At 43.2% G+C, this 16,448-nt stretch overlaps 1 protein-coding gene across 3 annotated transcripts in view; it reads left to right on the plus strand.

Annotated features, from left to right (window-relative positions):
- sh3rf1 (SH3 domain containing ring finger 1) overlaps positions 1-16,448 on the plus strand; it is a 182,508-nt gene that overhangs the window by 132,564 nt on the left and 33,496 nt on the right. For all 3 annotated transcript variants that reach the window (XM_080189485.1, XM_080189487.1, XM_080189486.1), the window contains 2 exons: positions 3,498-3,821; positions 10,152-10,262. In XM_080189485.1, the coding sequence (XP_080045611.1) occupies positions 3,498-3,821; positions 10,152-10,262 (435 nt within the window). The remainder of the gene's footprint in view (positions 1-3,497; positions 3,822-10,151; positions 10,263-16,448) is intronic.

Below are 16,448 nucleotides of genomic sequence, written 5' to 3' on the forward strand. Positions count from 1 at the left end.
ATCACCCTTGACACCATTAGCATCATTTTACCACAGTGCTGTGGGAATGGAAATATTGAAGATATAATATTTGGATAAGAAAACAATTATTGCTACTGCTTTGCAATGTTTTAATCACTGTTTTATGTTTCAGATAAATATTTACAACGAGAGTGTTTTTCGATTGTCTCAATTGTTAGACTTTTTAACGACATTCTATAATCCAGAAAATTCCAAATTTCAGCAATGACTGTGATGCCAAGTTTTCTGGATTTGAGAGGTTGCAGTGTATTTGATTCTATGCAATCATGTCAGATGGAAATGTCCACAGCCAGGGGTTATTTTAGTTCACCTGGGACAGCTAGGATGAGCTTGTGGCCTTGTTTTCACGCTGTTAAGATATTGTTATGTAATTTTATTCATATTATTCCTGTGTGCCTGGGCCGCAGTCACGACGGCAGTAAAAGTAGGGCAGGCAAGTGTTTATTAACTTCATGTTTATTCACTACTGTGCAGAACTTGTGAAAAATAACATTGTTTTATATATTTCTATATATAACCAAATGCATCTCTAATGTGAATTATTTAGCTTCGTGGACTTCGGGCAGCTGAGTTGGGAAACCATTCCTATTGTCTGTGTGTTCATGTAACAATTCATGTTTGTTCTCTGAGCTACAGCCCTCTGGAGTTCTCATTGCAACTCATTTTTGTTTTTGCTAATGTGCCTTCAACAACCTCATGTAATCGTCATTGTTGCAACCACTCTCTGAGTCACAGTTCAAGGCCCATTATGAATTTGAGCATTTGAGTGCTGTATTGTTGGAGGCGCTATTTTTCATGTTAGTCTTGACTCACGATACTGTTCTTCTAGAATCCTACAGTGCAGAAAGAGGCCATTTGGCCCTTCGAGGCTGCACTGACCACAATCCCACCCAGGCCCTATTCCCATAACCCCATGCATTTACCCTAGCTATTCCCCTGACACTAAGGGGTAATTTAGCATGGCTAATCTACCTAATCTGCACATCTTTGGTCTGTGGGAGGAAACCAGAACACCTGGAAGAAACCCATACAGACACAGGAGGAACATGCAAACTCCACACAGTGACCCAAGCCAGAAATCAAACTTGTGTCCCTGGCGCTGTGAGGCAGCAGGGCATCTGAGTTAGGGAGCTATGGGTTCATGTCTCTAGAAACTTCAACACGAAAGCTGGTAACTCTCCATGGTGGCACTGGAGAAGTGTTGTACTGTCTCAGGTGCTATCTTCTGGATGAGAAATTAAACCAAGGTTATATCTGCTCTCTCAGGTGATCAGAGAAGATCCAGGATACTTTTTTAAAGATGAGAAGTGCAACTTTCTTGGTGTCTTGGTCAATATTTATCTCTTAACCTATATCATTAAAAAAGACGTAAGAACATAAGAAATAGGAGCAGGAGTAGGCCATCTAGCCCTTCAAGCCTGCCCCGCCATTCAATAAGATCATGGCTGATCTGAAGTGGATCAGTTCCACATTCCTGCTTTCTCCCCATAACCCTTAATTCCCCTGTCTATCAAAAACCTATCTACCTGTGACTTAAATATATTTAGCGAGGCAGCCTCCACCACTTCAACGGGCAGAGAATCCCAGAGATTCACCACCCTTTGAGTGATTTGGCCCATTAAGCCTGTTCCACCATTCTTTTTATTTTATTCTTTCAAGGGATCTGAGGAAGGATGTTCTTGTGATTGAGGGAGTGCAAAGAAGGTTTACCACACAAATTCCTGGGATGGCAGGACTGATATATGAGGAGAGACTGAGTCGGTTAGGATTATGTTCACTGGAGTTTAAAAGAATGAGGGGGGAATGGGCTCAATGGCCAACTTGTGTCCCTGTTTCTTATGACCTTATGATGTAAGCTCACACAAACAACACATTGGAGGCATGGTTAGTAAATTTACAGATGGCACCAAGATTGATGGCATAGTGGACAGTGAAGAAAGTTATATCTGATTGCAACGGGATCTTGATCAATTCGGCCAGTGGGCTGACGAATGGCAAATGGAGTTTAATTTAGATAAATGCAAGGTGATGCATTTTGGTAGATTGAACCAGGGTAGGACTTACTCAGTTAATCGTAGGGTATTGGAGAGAGTTGCAGAACAAAGAGACCTGGGAGTACAAGTTCATAGCTCCTTGAAATTGGAGTCACAGGTGGACAGAGTGGTGAAGAAGGCATTCAGCATTGTTTCATTGGTCAGAGTTGGGACATCTTGTTGAAATTGTACAAGACATTGGTAAGGCCACACATGGAATACTGTGAAAGGTCCTGGTCACCCTATTATAGAAGGAATATTATTAAACTAGAAAGAGTGCAGAAAAGGTTTACTGGGATGCTACCGGGACTTAATGGTTTGAGTTATAAGGAGAGGCTGGATAGACTGGGACTTTTTTCTCTGGAGTGTAGAAGGCTGAGGGGTGATCTTATAAAGGTCTATAAAATTATGAGGGGCTTGGATCAGCTAGATAGTCAATATCTTTTCCCAAAAGTAGGGGAATCTAAAACTAGAGGGCAAAGGTTTAAGATGAGAGGGGAGAGATACAAAAGTGTCCAGAGGGGCAATTTTTTCATATAGAAGGTGGTGAGTGTCTGGAACAAGCTGCCAGAGGTAGTAGTATAGGTGGGTACAATTTTATCTTTCAAAAAGCATTTAGACAGTCACATGCATAAGATAGGTATAGAGGGATGCGGGCAATTGGGGCTAGCTTAGAAGTTTTAAAAAAAGGGGGCAGCATGGACAATTTGGGCCAAAGGGCCTATTTCCATGCTATAAACCTCTATAACTCTATAATGTGAAAACAACCAGATTTTTTCAATGATTACAACTAATGGCATTCTCTTTCTTCGGTGTTCTATGTCTCTACATTCAGGTAATCCTGTTTTTTGAACGAAATCATAGTTCTCTGATGCATTCTCCATGGCAACGTCTTGACCAACTTACCAACCAATCAGCACCTTTTTCTTGTGTGGTCTATCTTGTTGCTGCCTTTGAAATTTGGCATTCTTGCATTTGTCCTGATGAGTGCAAGACTAAATGTTTTGATACCATGTCTTTCTTTTTCCAGCATTGCTGGTGTTTTGTAGACCGAGCGACAAATTATGTATTTCAGTATAATTTATTTATGACTCGCGCTGCTAATTTATGCCGAGGTTGATAAACGCGTTCTGTACATTAGTTCGCAGCTCTTACTGTTAATTTGTTGTGTTAAAACTCCGAAAAGTGCTAATCAAATTCCGTGATCAGCATGCTGTGCAAAGCTCCAGACAAGCTGATAGCACCAGCCTTGGGTTTGTTTGGAGTGATGTTTATGGTGATGAAATAAATGTGAACGGCAATGATAATGTTTCAAAACTTAATTTGGATTTAATTGAAGATGAAAAGTTGAGCTGCTGATGCAGCAGTGCACTCGATAAGTACGGCTTTAGCACAGATAGTGATCATTTCTGTGGTTTGAGAATTTTATTTTTATGTTTCCAGTTTAACTCGACAGCCAAACAGCTAATACAGCTGGATAAACCTCCAACCTCCTCTTCTGGAAATGGCGAATCAGGCGAAGGAAGCAGCAATACCTCAGGGGCTGCGCACAGCAACACTGCCCAGAAACCCGGAGACATCATGAAAAAGAACACCAAAAAACGCCACTCGTTCACCTCGCTAACAATGTCCAACAAAGCGTCCCAGTCATCTCAAAACCGGCACTCTATGGAGATCAGCCCCCCAGTCCTGATCAGCTCCAGTAACCCAACAGCCGCAGCTCGCATCAGTGAACTGGGTGGACTCTCTTGCAGCGCTCCTTCTCAGGTAACTAGCTCGGTGGTTCAGGCTTCTCATTTGTCCTGAAGCACTTTGTTGTTAGATTAAATTCCCCTTGCAATGAACAGCAACATTGTATTTGCCTTCCTAATTACACACTGAGCCAACTTGCATGTATCAGGACACCCGGTTCCCTCTGTACCACTAAGTTCTGCAATCTCTCTCTCTCCATTTAAATGTGATGTGGAGATGCCAGCGTTGGACGGGGACAGGCACAGTCAGAAGTCTCACGACACTAGATTAAAGTCCAACAGCTTTATTTGAAAGCATGAGCTTTTGGAGCATTGCTCCTTCCTCAGGTGAGATACTCACCTGATGTCACACTATGTGTAACCCCTGCCATTTGGCCTGGGTTTGCAAAACCCTTCTAGGTGTCCTGGCTTGAGACAGTTCACACCTCTCTAACCTGTGATATCACTCTCTCCACTCGCACTGTTTATACCTGTAAAGACTTGATTAACTGAAAAGACTTGCATTCCAACCATAATCTTACAATTGTGTCTTTGTTTATGTATGCCATGTTTGTGAAACCTATCTCTCCACTCATCAGATGAAGGAGCAGCACTCCAAAAGCTCATAATTCCAAATAAACCTGTTGGACTTTAACCTGGTGTTGTGAGACTTCTTACTGTCTCCATTTAAATGGTACACTGCTATTCCATTCTTTCAACCAGTATGGACAAGTTCACACTTTCCCACATTGCACTCCATCTGCCAAATTCTTACTCACTCTCTTAACTTATCTCTTTGGAACTCTTCTGTTTCAATCTCTGCAGATGCTGAGTTTTTCCAGCATTTTCTGTGTCTCATTCCCCTGTATCCACTCTGCTTGTTACCGGCTGAAAAAACTCTGATAAATTAATTGAAATGCGATTTAGCTTTCAGAAAGTCAGGTTGATCACGTTGAGGTTTACAGCGTACTCTGCTATAACCTCCTTAATAATACATTTGTGCAATTATCTTCTGATGATGCCAAGCTAATTGGCCTGTAGTTTCCTGCTTTGCCTCACCCTTCTTTATTGAATAAGGATGTTAGATTAGCTATTTTGTAATTCACTAGGGCCTTTCTAGAATCTAAGGAATTTTGGAAGGTTAGAACCAATGCCTTTACTATCTCTGCAACCACTAGGGTGCAGATCATCTGGTTCTGGGACTTGGTTAGCTTTTAGGTCTAATAATTTCCCAGAACCATTTCCCCAGTGATGCTGATTCTTTTTTAAATGAGTTTCCTATTTACTTTTGCTCTGCTTTCATGGCCATATCATTACCCACATTTCACCCCATCAGACTGAACATGTTGTATCTCTGTCACTTAAAGCCTCCTTTCCCATGAGGTTATTGATTAATCCTGCCTCATTGCTCATTGTATGGTCTAGATTAGCCTGCTTTTTGGTTGGCCGTAGATTGTACTGAAAGAATTTGTCCAGCATACACTTTATGAACATACCTTCTAGGCTACCTTTGCCAATTTGATACATCCAATCTAGCTGTAGATTAATGTCACCCATGACTATTGCGGTTGCTTTCTTTCATTCTCCATTTATTTCTTCCTGTATACTATTTACTACAGTCTAACTACTGTTAGGAGGCCTATAAGCTACTCCCACAAGTGACCTCTTGCTCTTCCTTTCTCATATCTCTTATCCATACTGATTCTACATCTTTCTCTTTCAAGTTAAGAACATCTCTACTATTGGGGACTGAGGGAGAACGCCAAATAGAATCATGCACTTTGCACTTTTCTCAAAAATTGCTGTTGGAGAAGCTTTAAATTATCAGGAGCAGTCTTTCTGTTCCCCGTTATGTTAGTTTATAGGAGGCCTATTCAACCTGGAATCATTGAAGAAACAGCTGGATACTGCGATAAGGCCATTGGTGCAAGATTAAATGTAAGAGGTTTTTGTTTGTTCATCCTCAGGATGGGCATTATTGGCAAGGTCTGCATTTATTGTCCATCCTTAATCACCCTGAGAAGATGGTGGTGGACTATCTCCTGGAGGTGTAGTTTTTTAATAGAACTGGGTGCTTGCTGCTGGCAAGAATTTCTCTTGTAACAAACACCAGTGAATCATTTGGGTTTTCACCACAATCCAACATCTGTAATTTTCTTTGTTCTTTCTGGAAGGATAATGGATTTTAGTTCAGATGGGTAGCATGGTCGGTGCAGGCTTGGAGGATCGAAGGGCCTGCTCCTTTGCTGTAATTTCCTTTGTTCTTTGTTCTTTATTCTATCTTCATGGTCACTTGCACCAATATCAGCTTTTCATTTCCAGATCTTTGCTTCTGAATTGAATTCCAATCCTCAAACTACCATTTACAACAGAGGGCAAAAGAAGTGTCTTTACTCAGTTAGTTGTAAAGTTATAGAATTCCCTTCCAGTGTTAGTGATTAAGGCAGAAGCAAAATCAACGTTCAAGATTAGATTGGGTAGGTGGATGAAGAAAGTGAGCTAAAAAGGTATGGAATCCAAGTAGTTTATTGTGAGTTTTGAAAACTGGTTCTTGGAAGTCAGTGTTATTGTCTATTCCTAATTGCCCGTGAGAAGTTAGTGGTGAGCTGTCTTCTCGAACCACTGCTGTCCATGTATGTAGGTAACACTCACAGTGCTGTTAGGGTGGAGATCCAGGATTTTGACCCAATGACGGTGAAAAAGCAGAGATATATTTCCAAGTCAAGAATTGAATGACTTGGAAGAACTTTCAGGTGATGGTGTTCCCACGCAGCTGCTGCCCTTGTCCATCTGGATGGTTTAAAGTTTATTTATTAGTGTCACAAGCAGGCTTATATTAACACTAAAAATGAAGTTACTGTGAAAATCCCCTAGTCGTTCGGGTACTGAGGGAGAATTTAGCACGACCAATGTATCTAACCTGCATGTCTTTCGGCCTTTGGGAGGAAACCGGAGCACCTGGAGGAAACCCAAACAGACACAGGAAGAACATGCAGTGACCAAAGCCAGGAATCGAACCTGGGCCCCTGGCACTGTGAGGCAACAGTGCTAACCACTGTGCCACCAATTAAAGACGGACAGCTATGTGCTCATATGGGTGGTAAATGGTCAGTTGGACTGAATGGCCTATTTCTGTGTTGTAACTGTTTTTATGCAACCCTATCAACAAGATTGTCTCTTGTATTCACTGTGGAACAGCAATTGACAAGCCATCGTACCAGGACTCCAAAGGACAGCATTAGAAGATCAAGCTTTGGTCAAACATCCCTAGTGTATAGTCTAACTTTGCTCACCAAGGGAGGTATTCAAACCTAGAAGGCAGTACTGAGAAAAACCATGAAATGTATTTCGAGCATTCGATAATGGAGTTCTTAAATCCCAAAGGAACTGGGAGTTTCAGACTTGGAAGTTGGTGACTTTGAAGTGCCTTTTGCTGAAGTGTATTTAAAACAGTAAATCATATAGAGAAAAGACGAATCTCTAACGGTACCGTACTTCAAACCGATCAGCTCTGGGACACAGATTCACATTGCTGAAAGTCAAAACTAAGACAGATACCAGCTCACAGAGTAGTCCTCTCGGGAGACTTGTGGAGGAAAGCATTTGTAAGAAACAGTGACGTGCTGTGATGAGAGAAATGCTTGCTGTCTGGTTGGAACATCTTAAGTTTGTCTTCCTTTCCCAACTCTTAGCATTCGATCTTTCAAGGCATGTTAAAATGATTTTGTGGAACCTGTTATAACTCTTCAGGGTATTAATAAGGAGACTACAAAGTATTTTTGACAAAGGGTGCTGCAGGTACAGATTCGCTTGGAACTAGAGGTTTCTTCAGGGGAGACATTAAATAGATATGCGCAGGATAAACTTCAGGAGGAAACCAGAGCACTCAGAGGAAACCCACGCAGACACAGGGAGAATATGCAGACTCCTGCACAGGCAGTGATCCAAGCCGGGAATCGAATCCAGGTCCCTGGTATTGTGAGGCAGCAGTGCTAACTACTGTGCTGCCATGCCACCAATGAGAGATGGATGGATGGATATATGCTTATATGGATGGTAAATGGTTAGTTGGACTGAATGGCCTATTTCTGTGTTGTAACTGTTTTTATGCAACTGTACAATAAGGTTAGTTTGAACAAACAAATTAGAATGAAACTCTTTCCTGAAAGACTGTTCTAGTATAGCTACAGCATGGCATCTACTCGACAATGTGGAAAATAGCACAATTCCAGACTCAGTTCACAAGAAGCAGGACCTGGAGGGAGTGCAGAGGAGGTTTACTAGGCTGATACCGGAGTTGAGGGGATTGAGCTATGAGGAGAGGCTGAATAAACTAGGCTTGTACTCGTTAGAGTTTAGAAGAATGAGGGGAGATCTCATTGAGACGTATAAGATGATGAATGGGATGGATAGGATAGAGGTGGAGAGACTCTTCCCGCTCAAAAAAGACAGTAGGACTAGGGGGCACAGCCTCAAGATAAAGGGGAGGCGGTTTAGAACGGAGTTGAGGAGGAACTTCTTCACTCAAAGGGTGGTGAATCTCTGGAATTCTCTGCCCGTTGAAGTGGTGGAGGCTGCCTCGCTAAATATTTTTAAGAAGCGGGTTGATGGGTTCTTGATAAGAGAGGGGATTAAGGGTTATGGGGAGAGGGCGGGAAAGTGGAACTGAGCCACAACAGATCAGCCATGATCTTATTGAATGGCGGGGCAGGCTCGAAGGGCTAGATGGCCTACTCCTGCTCCTATTTCTTATGTTCTTATGTTCAAACTTAATCTGGCCAATTACCACTCCATCATCTCTCTATCATTAGCAAAGTGTTAGAAAGTGTCATTGAAATGCTAGCTTCTGAGCAAGGACCTGGTCCCTACATGCCCAGTTAAACATTCGCCAGGACCACTCAGCTCCAAACCTCATCGCAGCCTTGATCCAAACGTGGACAAATGAGCTGGATTCCAGAGGGGAGGTGAAAATCAGCATTTGACAGATTATGGACATCAGTGGGACCTTCCAAAACTGGAGTCAGTGGGAATTGGGGGGGAAACCCTTCTTGGTTGTGTCATACCTAGCACAAGGGAAGATGGTGTTAGTAGTCTGAGTCTCATCACCTCAGCCCTGGGAGATCATTGCAGGAGTTCCTCAGGTAGAGCCGCCGTAGTCCCAGATGACCGAAGGCTGGTGGTGATTTAATCTGAGGATCACCATAGCTCAGGCGAAGGGCAAGATTGAGAAGGCGGGGCCTTCGTGAATTAACGTCAGCCAGTACAGGAATTGTACCTGCGCTGTTGGCATTGCTCTGCATCAACAAACAGCTGTCCAGCCAACTGGGCTGTTGTGATCACAGATGAGATCCACTGGATCAAATTAAAACACTGCATACTTAATTTGGAAAATTTAATCCTTACCTTAACCAGAGACAATGATATTGTTGGTTTGTGAGATTCATTTTTCAGTATTCCATCTAACCAAGAGATGGATGAAATTACTGCGTTCCCCAAGAGGATTTGGATGGATAATGAGTTTTAATTCTTAACAATGTTACATAATAATGAATCCTAGTATTGACTTGCATTTTATTCTAAAAATGCAAATTTCATTCAGTGTTGCCAAGCTTTGCTGGCATTGTGTTCTAGTGTTTTTGTTTCCAAATGCTTTTGTGGTTCCTCAAGAATGTTAGCCTGTGCATACTCTCCCCTCACTCGACAGAAAATCATTGCTAGTTTATCATGCTGTCTACCCCACCATCAGTGTGCTCCAACTAAAATTCTCCCTCAAGCTACGTCCACCCTCTTTTTGCCTTCCTTTAAACTTCTGAAATATAGTTTTATCGTTCCAAGGCTCACCCTTTCAGTTGATGTGGAATGACAATCTTTGTTGAGCACTCAGATGTTTTTGGGGTATGTAAATTTTGGGTGATGTTTTTTGGGGCAGCACGGTGGCAAGTGGCTAGCCCTAACTAGTCTCACAGTGCCAGGGACCCAGATTTAATTCCCGCTTGGGTCACTGTCTACACATTCTTCCCACGTCTGCATGGGTTTCCTCTGGATGCTCCTGTTTCCTTCCACAGTCTGAAAGACGTGCTGGTTGGGTGTATCGGCCATGCTAAATTCTCTCTCAGTGTATGTGAACAAGCGCCCGAGTGTGGCCACTAGGGGATTTTCACAGTAACTTTGCAGTGTTAAAGTAAGCTGACTTGTGACACAAATAAATAAACTTAAACTTAACATTAATGCATTCCCAAATTATTGTTGATTCACATGAATATCACTATGTACCTAATGCTGAGATTATTGATGTTTTGAGATGTGATTTGCTGATGGTGCAATGTCATTGTTTATGTGTGACATTAAACTCTGTCTCTATTAACAGGTCCACATTAGCACTACTGGTTTAATAGTGACCCCACCTCCCAGCAGTCCTGTGAACACTGTAGCTCCATGTGTCTTCCCTCTGGAGGGCACCTACTCTGTTGGTCCTGGGGTAAGTTCATGATGTGTAAATGAGAGAAAGTGTTGCTGTCTCTTTAGCATCAACTTCCTAAATTTGAATTACTGATCCAGTGGAATCAGTCCTGATGAGTCAAAGTACACTGGAGTTTCTAATATATGGATGTAAAGTTTTCAACTATTAATGAAAATGAATGGTCTGTTTAAGCTGGTTACTGTAAGAACAGTAAACTAACCTAGCAATGGCCTTCTGTCTTGTAAGACGATGATTTGCACTTTGGCAATCGACTCTAATAAATGTCTCCTGGTATGGTTCAGGAGTCCCATTCTGGCTGACAGTCTCTGCTGCATTTCCTGCAGAGGAGGTCAGTGGGCTGAGAAGGTGCACCATTCACTGTTCTCTGTTTGCTCTGTTAGGATACTAGTTCTGAAACCCCGAGGTATATTATGAAGCCAGACTAGACCCCCACAATCTTCCGTTTTGACATTAGTGTGAAGATGTTTCAATCCAGGCGTGATTGGACTGACAAACTTGGAAGCTTTTACCTGAACAAGTTTTATTTAACAACACAATTTAATTATTAGAAATAAATTTGCTTAACGTTTAACAATTGGGCAATACTTAAACATGACAAGATACAAGCCTTAATTGCTAACCTGTTGCTATGAGTTCCAACTCAAGCAGTATTCCTCTGAAAGATGTAAACTCTTGAAATTTAATTAGCAAAACACAAACATACTTGCTGTGATTTCGGTTACTGGGCTGTGGAGCTTTCAAAAAGCCATTTGTGAGGGAAAGAAAGATCTGTTTCTTCTGGCAACTCAGGCAGCAAATGCTTGTATTTTAAAATTAAATTGAAATAGTATTTCTTCCCTGCAAGCTTTGCTCTTCCCATTAACCACATGACTCTGTACAAGAGTTTGAAGTCCCAGGAGAACCTAAATAAACAAGTCAATTAACTCTACAAAGAAACACATTCCTAGTTAAATCAGCTATTAGCCTGCATTCTTTGCATCTGCTGCATTGTTTACCAAACAAACTGACCCCTTAACATAAGAACATAAGAAATCGGAGCAGGAGTAGGCCATCTAGCCCTTCGAGCCTGCCCCGCCATTCAATAAGATCATGGCTGATCTGTCGTGGCTCAGTTCCACTTTCCCGCCCTCTCCCCATAACCCTTAATCCCCTCTCTTATCAAAAACCCATCAACCCGCTTCTTAAAAATATTTAGCGAGGTAGCCTCCACCACTTCAACGGGCAGAGAATTCCAGAGATTCACCACCCTTTGAGTGAAGAAATTCTTCCTCAACTCCGTTCTAAACCCCCCCCCCCCCCTTTATCTTGAGGCTGTGCCTCCTAGTCCTACTGTCCTTTCTGAGCGGGAAGAGTCTCTCCACCTCTATCCTATCCATCCCATTCATCATCTTATACGTCTCAATGAGATCTCCCCTCATTCTTCTAAACTCTAACGAGTACAAGCCTAGTTTATTCAGCCTCTCCTCATAGCTCAACCCCCTCAACTCCGGTATCAGCCTAGTAAACCTCCTCTGCACTCCCTCCAAGGCCAAAATATCCCTGCGTAAGTACAGCGCCCAAAACTGCACACAGTACTCCAGCTGCGGCCTCACCAATGCCCTATATAGCCGCAGCAAGACCTCCCTACTTTTATATTCAATCCCCCTCGCTATGAAGGCCAGCATCCCATTAGCCTTCCTGACCACCTGCTGCACCTGCAAGCTGGGTTTTTGCGACTCATGCACAAGGATCCGAGGTCCCTCTGCACTTTCGCCTGCTGCAGTTTTTCGCCACGTAAGTAATAATCCTTCCTACCATTATTCCTACCAAAGTGGACCAAACAAAACACTGCCTCTTAAAGCAACCCCACCTTACAGACAGAATACAGCAAAGTAGCACAGTATCATCCCACTTATTGGCCCACTGAGTTTCTCGCCACTTCTCCCCTCTTCAAACATCCTTCTAAACGGTCAGCCTTCAGAGGTCATGGCTACCCGTGCCTTTCTCCCAGCTGTCAATGAGTACATCCACTATTTTTACATCTTGCTTGCAGGTGTCCTTGCAGCGGAGGTCGTGTCTCAGTGGCTAATTCACTGCAGACAAGGTCTTCGGGTAAATGGTTATCATTCATCCAGTAAATGTCGCTGAGACGACGTAAATATTGTTGACCTATCAGTAAATGTGTGCTGATGGAATTAACATGACTTGACAATCTCATTCTGCGAAGAATACCCTTGAGAGAGTGAAGGTGGAAACTGTTTAGCCTTTCCTCCAATCTAGCAAAGGTTGTCCAGGTCTCACCACTGTAGAGAGTGCACTGCAGGCACAGAATTGGTTGGCTCTCAGTCAGGTTGCTGTTGCTGCATACCTTTTACTCAGTCTGGGTAGAACAAAGAACAATACAGCACAGGAAACAGGCCCTTCGGCCCTCCAAGCCTGTGCCATTCATTGGTCCAACGAGACCATTCTTTTGTATCCCTCCATTCCCAGTCTGCTCATGTGACTATCCAGATAAATCTTAAACGATCCCAGTGTGTCCGCCTCCACCACTACCATATAAGAGCTGCAGTCTTTGTGGCGCGTACATTCATTTCAGCATCAAGTGACTGATTGCTGGTGATTGTGGAGCGTGGATATGTGAAGTTATCAACAACCTCTGGCACCACACTGTCACTGCTGATAGATGGCAGTCTGGTAATGTCCGCAACGTAACATTTGTCATTCTGATGATCAAACCAAACTTTTGACAGGAGCGAGAGTGTCTGTCCATTTACCACTGTCATCTCTCAGTATGAAGTGTTGCAGTGTCACTGATACAGAGCAACTGTCTGATGAGGCCCTAGTGCACCTTTGCCTCGGATCTCAGGCATGATAAACTGATGATGGCATGTGACAGAAGCAATGAGAAGAACATGCTCAGGCTTTGGTGTCAGAATTCAACCCTGTTTGGCCCCACTGTGGATCTCTCAAGGGTTCCTTCATTGCATTGATTATAGTTAACCGCCCCCATTGTGTTGTCATGGAAAGAGGAGGTCACACTGAAATGGTTCAGTAATCAGCCAATCATCTCCAGCAATTTAAACAGACTGCCTCTGCTCACATGGTCAGATGCCTTGGTCAGACTGATGAGGACAATATATCGTGGTTTCCTTTGTTCACAACGATTCTCTTGCAGCTGCCAAACTAAGGATCATACCAATTGCAGATCTTCCAGCTCTGAATCCAAACTGGGATTCAGCACAGCCAGGATCTGCAGTTTTATAAGGGCAAGGTGGGTAAATACTTTTCCCATGGTACTCAGCAGGGAGATGCCGCAATAGTTGTTGCAGTCGCAGCATTTGCCTTTGTTGTTATATTGGGTGATGTTCTTGGCATCATGTATGTCCTGGGACATTGTCTCCTCCCTCCAGTTGAAACACAGTGGTTCGTGCTGATGCTGCAAGACTGCCAGTTTCTCAAGTTTGATGAGTTCAGGTGGTATAGCATCGACTTCTGGAGCTTTGCCTATGACAAGCGAATCAGTAGCTTTGTTAAGCTTCTCCACTGTGGGTTCAATATCCAGCAATGCCATGACAAGCAGGTGTCCAACAGTGTCTTGGAGATGGTGTTCTCTCTACGGTATAATTTGAGCTAATGTTGCACCATCCCTCTGACCGTTGATGCAGTTGATGATGACCCCCCCGCCGTCTTTCTTTTCAGTTGGATCAATTTCCTTTTTGATCCTCTAGGTCGGACAAGTCCCTGATATTCCCTGTCTTGAAGGACATCTAGATAGGCTGCCAAAGTTGTAACCAGCAGTGATTGGAGTACTGCCTAGCAGACTGTTGCTGTCTGGTTTGAGTAGCTGTTAATATCTTTTCACTTGGATCTCTTTTGTAGTTGATGAGAGCAAACCAATTGGCTTCAGTAACAAGTTCCATCACAGTGTTGTTAGCCCCAAACCAGTCAGCACACTTCCACTCTTGCGTCCATATATTGAGATTGTGATCTTGTAGGTGAATTCTTGAAATATGTGCCTTTTTCCTTCTGCACTCTGTGTGGAAAAGCTCTAGGTGCTGAAGCTATATTGCCTGAACTCATCAAGCACAGGAGACAGCCTGTCCAATTGAATCGAGGAACTATGGCTGACCTCAATACAGGAATGGCATTTCTGCTTTGAATGAAAAGGCTTTAAGGGTTGCATCCTTACCCTAGTGCACACCAGGGAGTGATATGTATATCAGAGTCACATCTGGTGATGATCAGATCCAGCTGGGATCAATGTCTTGATCTTGGATGTCTCCAGGAACTCTTGGCTTATTTATGGTTCGTTCCGGAAGGTGTTAGTTAACACAAAGCTTATGGTAGGAGAAAAATTTGAAGAAGTCTCCGTCTGTTCTCACTTACCTTTCACAGGTTTTGATGTCGAAGGTAGGAGGGCAATGCTTCATGGTCCGTGCCTGCACTTGCAATGAAATTCCCTGGTTGATAAAGATGTTCTGACTTAGGGATTCTGCTGAGAGCAGTGCCAGGCTTGCACCTCAGTTGTACAGCACTGCTTTGGACCATAGGTACTCATGAGGTTAACTGGCCCTGTTTGAGTTGAGGGGTGGATGGAAAGAATGTGTTTCGAACCATTTATTGGTGGGGGTGAATTTGCATGAGCGAGAGTAGCTCATTTCTTATAGCCAAGTGTACACATTGCTCACGTTTCCTCTGAACTCCTAGCCTGCCAAATGATGGTGTAATGTTTCTCTTTCGGTGATTGCTCTCTGCGAGCCTGCTCTCCTATAGGGATGCCAGGTCAGTTTTCAGCCTATCAACTTCCATGTCACTCACTGCTGCCTTGCATGCTACGTCAAACCATTGCAGGTTTTCAACCAGTCCCTTGGTCCTGACATTCCAATTTGTCAGTTGAAAAGTTGGCACCCTCTTTCCTTTTGTTTGTTTGCCTGGTGCAATGGATTCTGTCCATTTGTTGAGCCCCAAACATCCTTTGAAGGGTATGGTTTGTGGCAGATCAGTACCTCACTTGAAGGGGGCTGCGCGATTTGAGGTGAGCAGTGGCTGACCTGTGGGACACTGGTCCCTCTCACCCATAGCATGTAGTCTTTGTAGTGTCTCATTACTATCTCTCCTCAAGCTGTTGTATAGTGTTTCACTGCTCTCTGTCTCTCTCTCTGTCTCTCTCTCTGTCTCTCTCTCTGTCTCTCTCTCTGTCTCTCCCCACGAGCTGTGTTCTGGTGTTTCACTTCTCTATCTCTCTCTCTCTCTGTCTCTCTCTCCATCTCTCTCCCTCCCAGCGAGCTGTGTTCTGGTGTTTCACTTCTCTATCTCTCTCTCTCTCTCTCTGTCTCTCTCTCCATCTCTCTCCCTCCCTGCGAGCTGTGTTCTGGTGTTTCACTTCTCTATCTCTCTCTCTCTCTCTGTCTCTCTCTCCATCTCTCTCCCTCCCAGCGAGCTGTGTTCTGGTGTTTCACTTCTCTATCTCTCTTTCTCTCTCTCTCCCTCCCCCATCGACTGTTATGGCATTTCACTGCTCTATCTCTCTCTTTCTCTCTCTCTCTCTTTCTCCTCAAACTGTATTATGGTTTTCATTGGTCCCTTTCTCAGCTCAAGCTGTTAATGGTGTTTGTCTATCTCTGCCTCTCTCTGTCTTCCCTCGAGCTGTTTTATGGTGTCTCATTGCAAGGGCACCCGTCCTATCCACTCTACAACAGTAACTATATTTGGAGCTGTGTTAGGTCTTCACTCTGATCTTAACTGTACTTCAGATTTCCCATCCCTCATCATTACATAGTCCATCTTTGACTCTTCCTTTAATATTGCTAATAAGAGAGACTTGTTGCAGAAGCTTTTCATCTTACACTCATCAGGACAAATACAAGAGTGCCAAATTTCAAACAATCAAATACGAACAACGGAAGAAAGGTGTTGTTTGATTCGATGAGCCAATGTACAGACTATGTAACTGGCATTGCACTAGCACTGAATTTTATACATGACATTTTCAATGTCATGTTGGATGACAGGCACAGCATTTTTTTAGACTGACAGCACCATCCTATTAGTGGAAAATATCATTTGTGTACCCACTGCATAGTAACAGCATGAAATGATATGTGTAACCTATTGTTCAAAATTTTGAGGTGTTTTACCTTTTAAATTGGGTGGATTGGCTGTGCAAAATTCTACCTCAGTGTAACCAAACAGGCACCAGAGTGT

This window comes from Carcharhinus amblyrhynchos, chromosome 5 (genome assembly GCF_965287045.1).
Source record: "Carcharhinus amblyrhynchos chromosome 5, sCarAmb.v2.hapA, whole genome shotgun sequence".
Classification (NCBI taxonomy): Eukaryota; Metazoa; Chordata; class Chondrichthyes; order Carcharhiniformes; family Carcharhinidae; genus Carcharhinus; species Carcharhinus amblyrhynchos.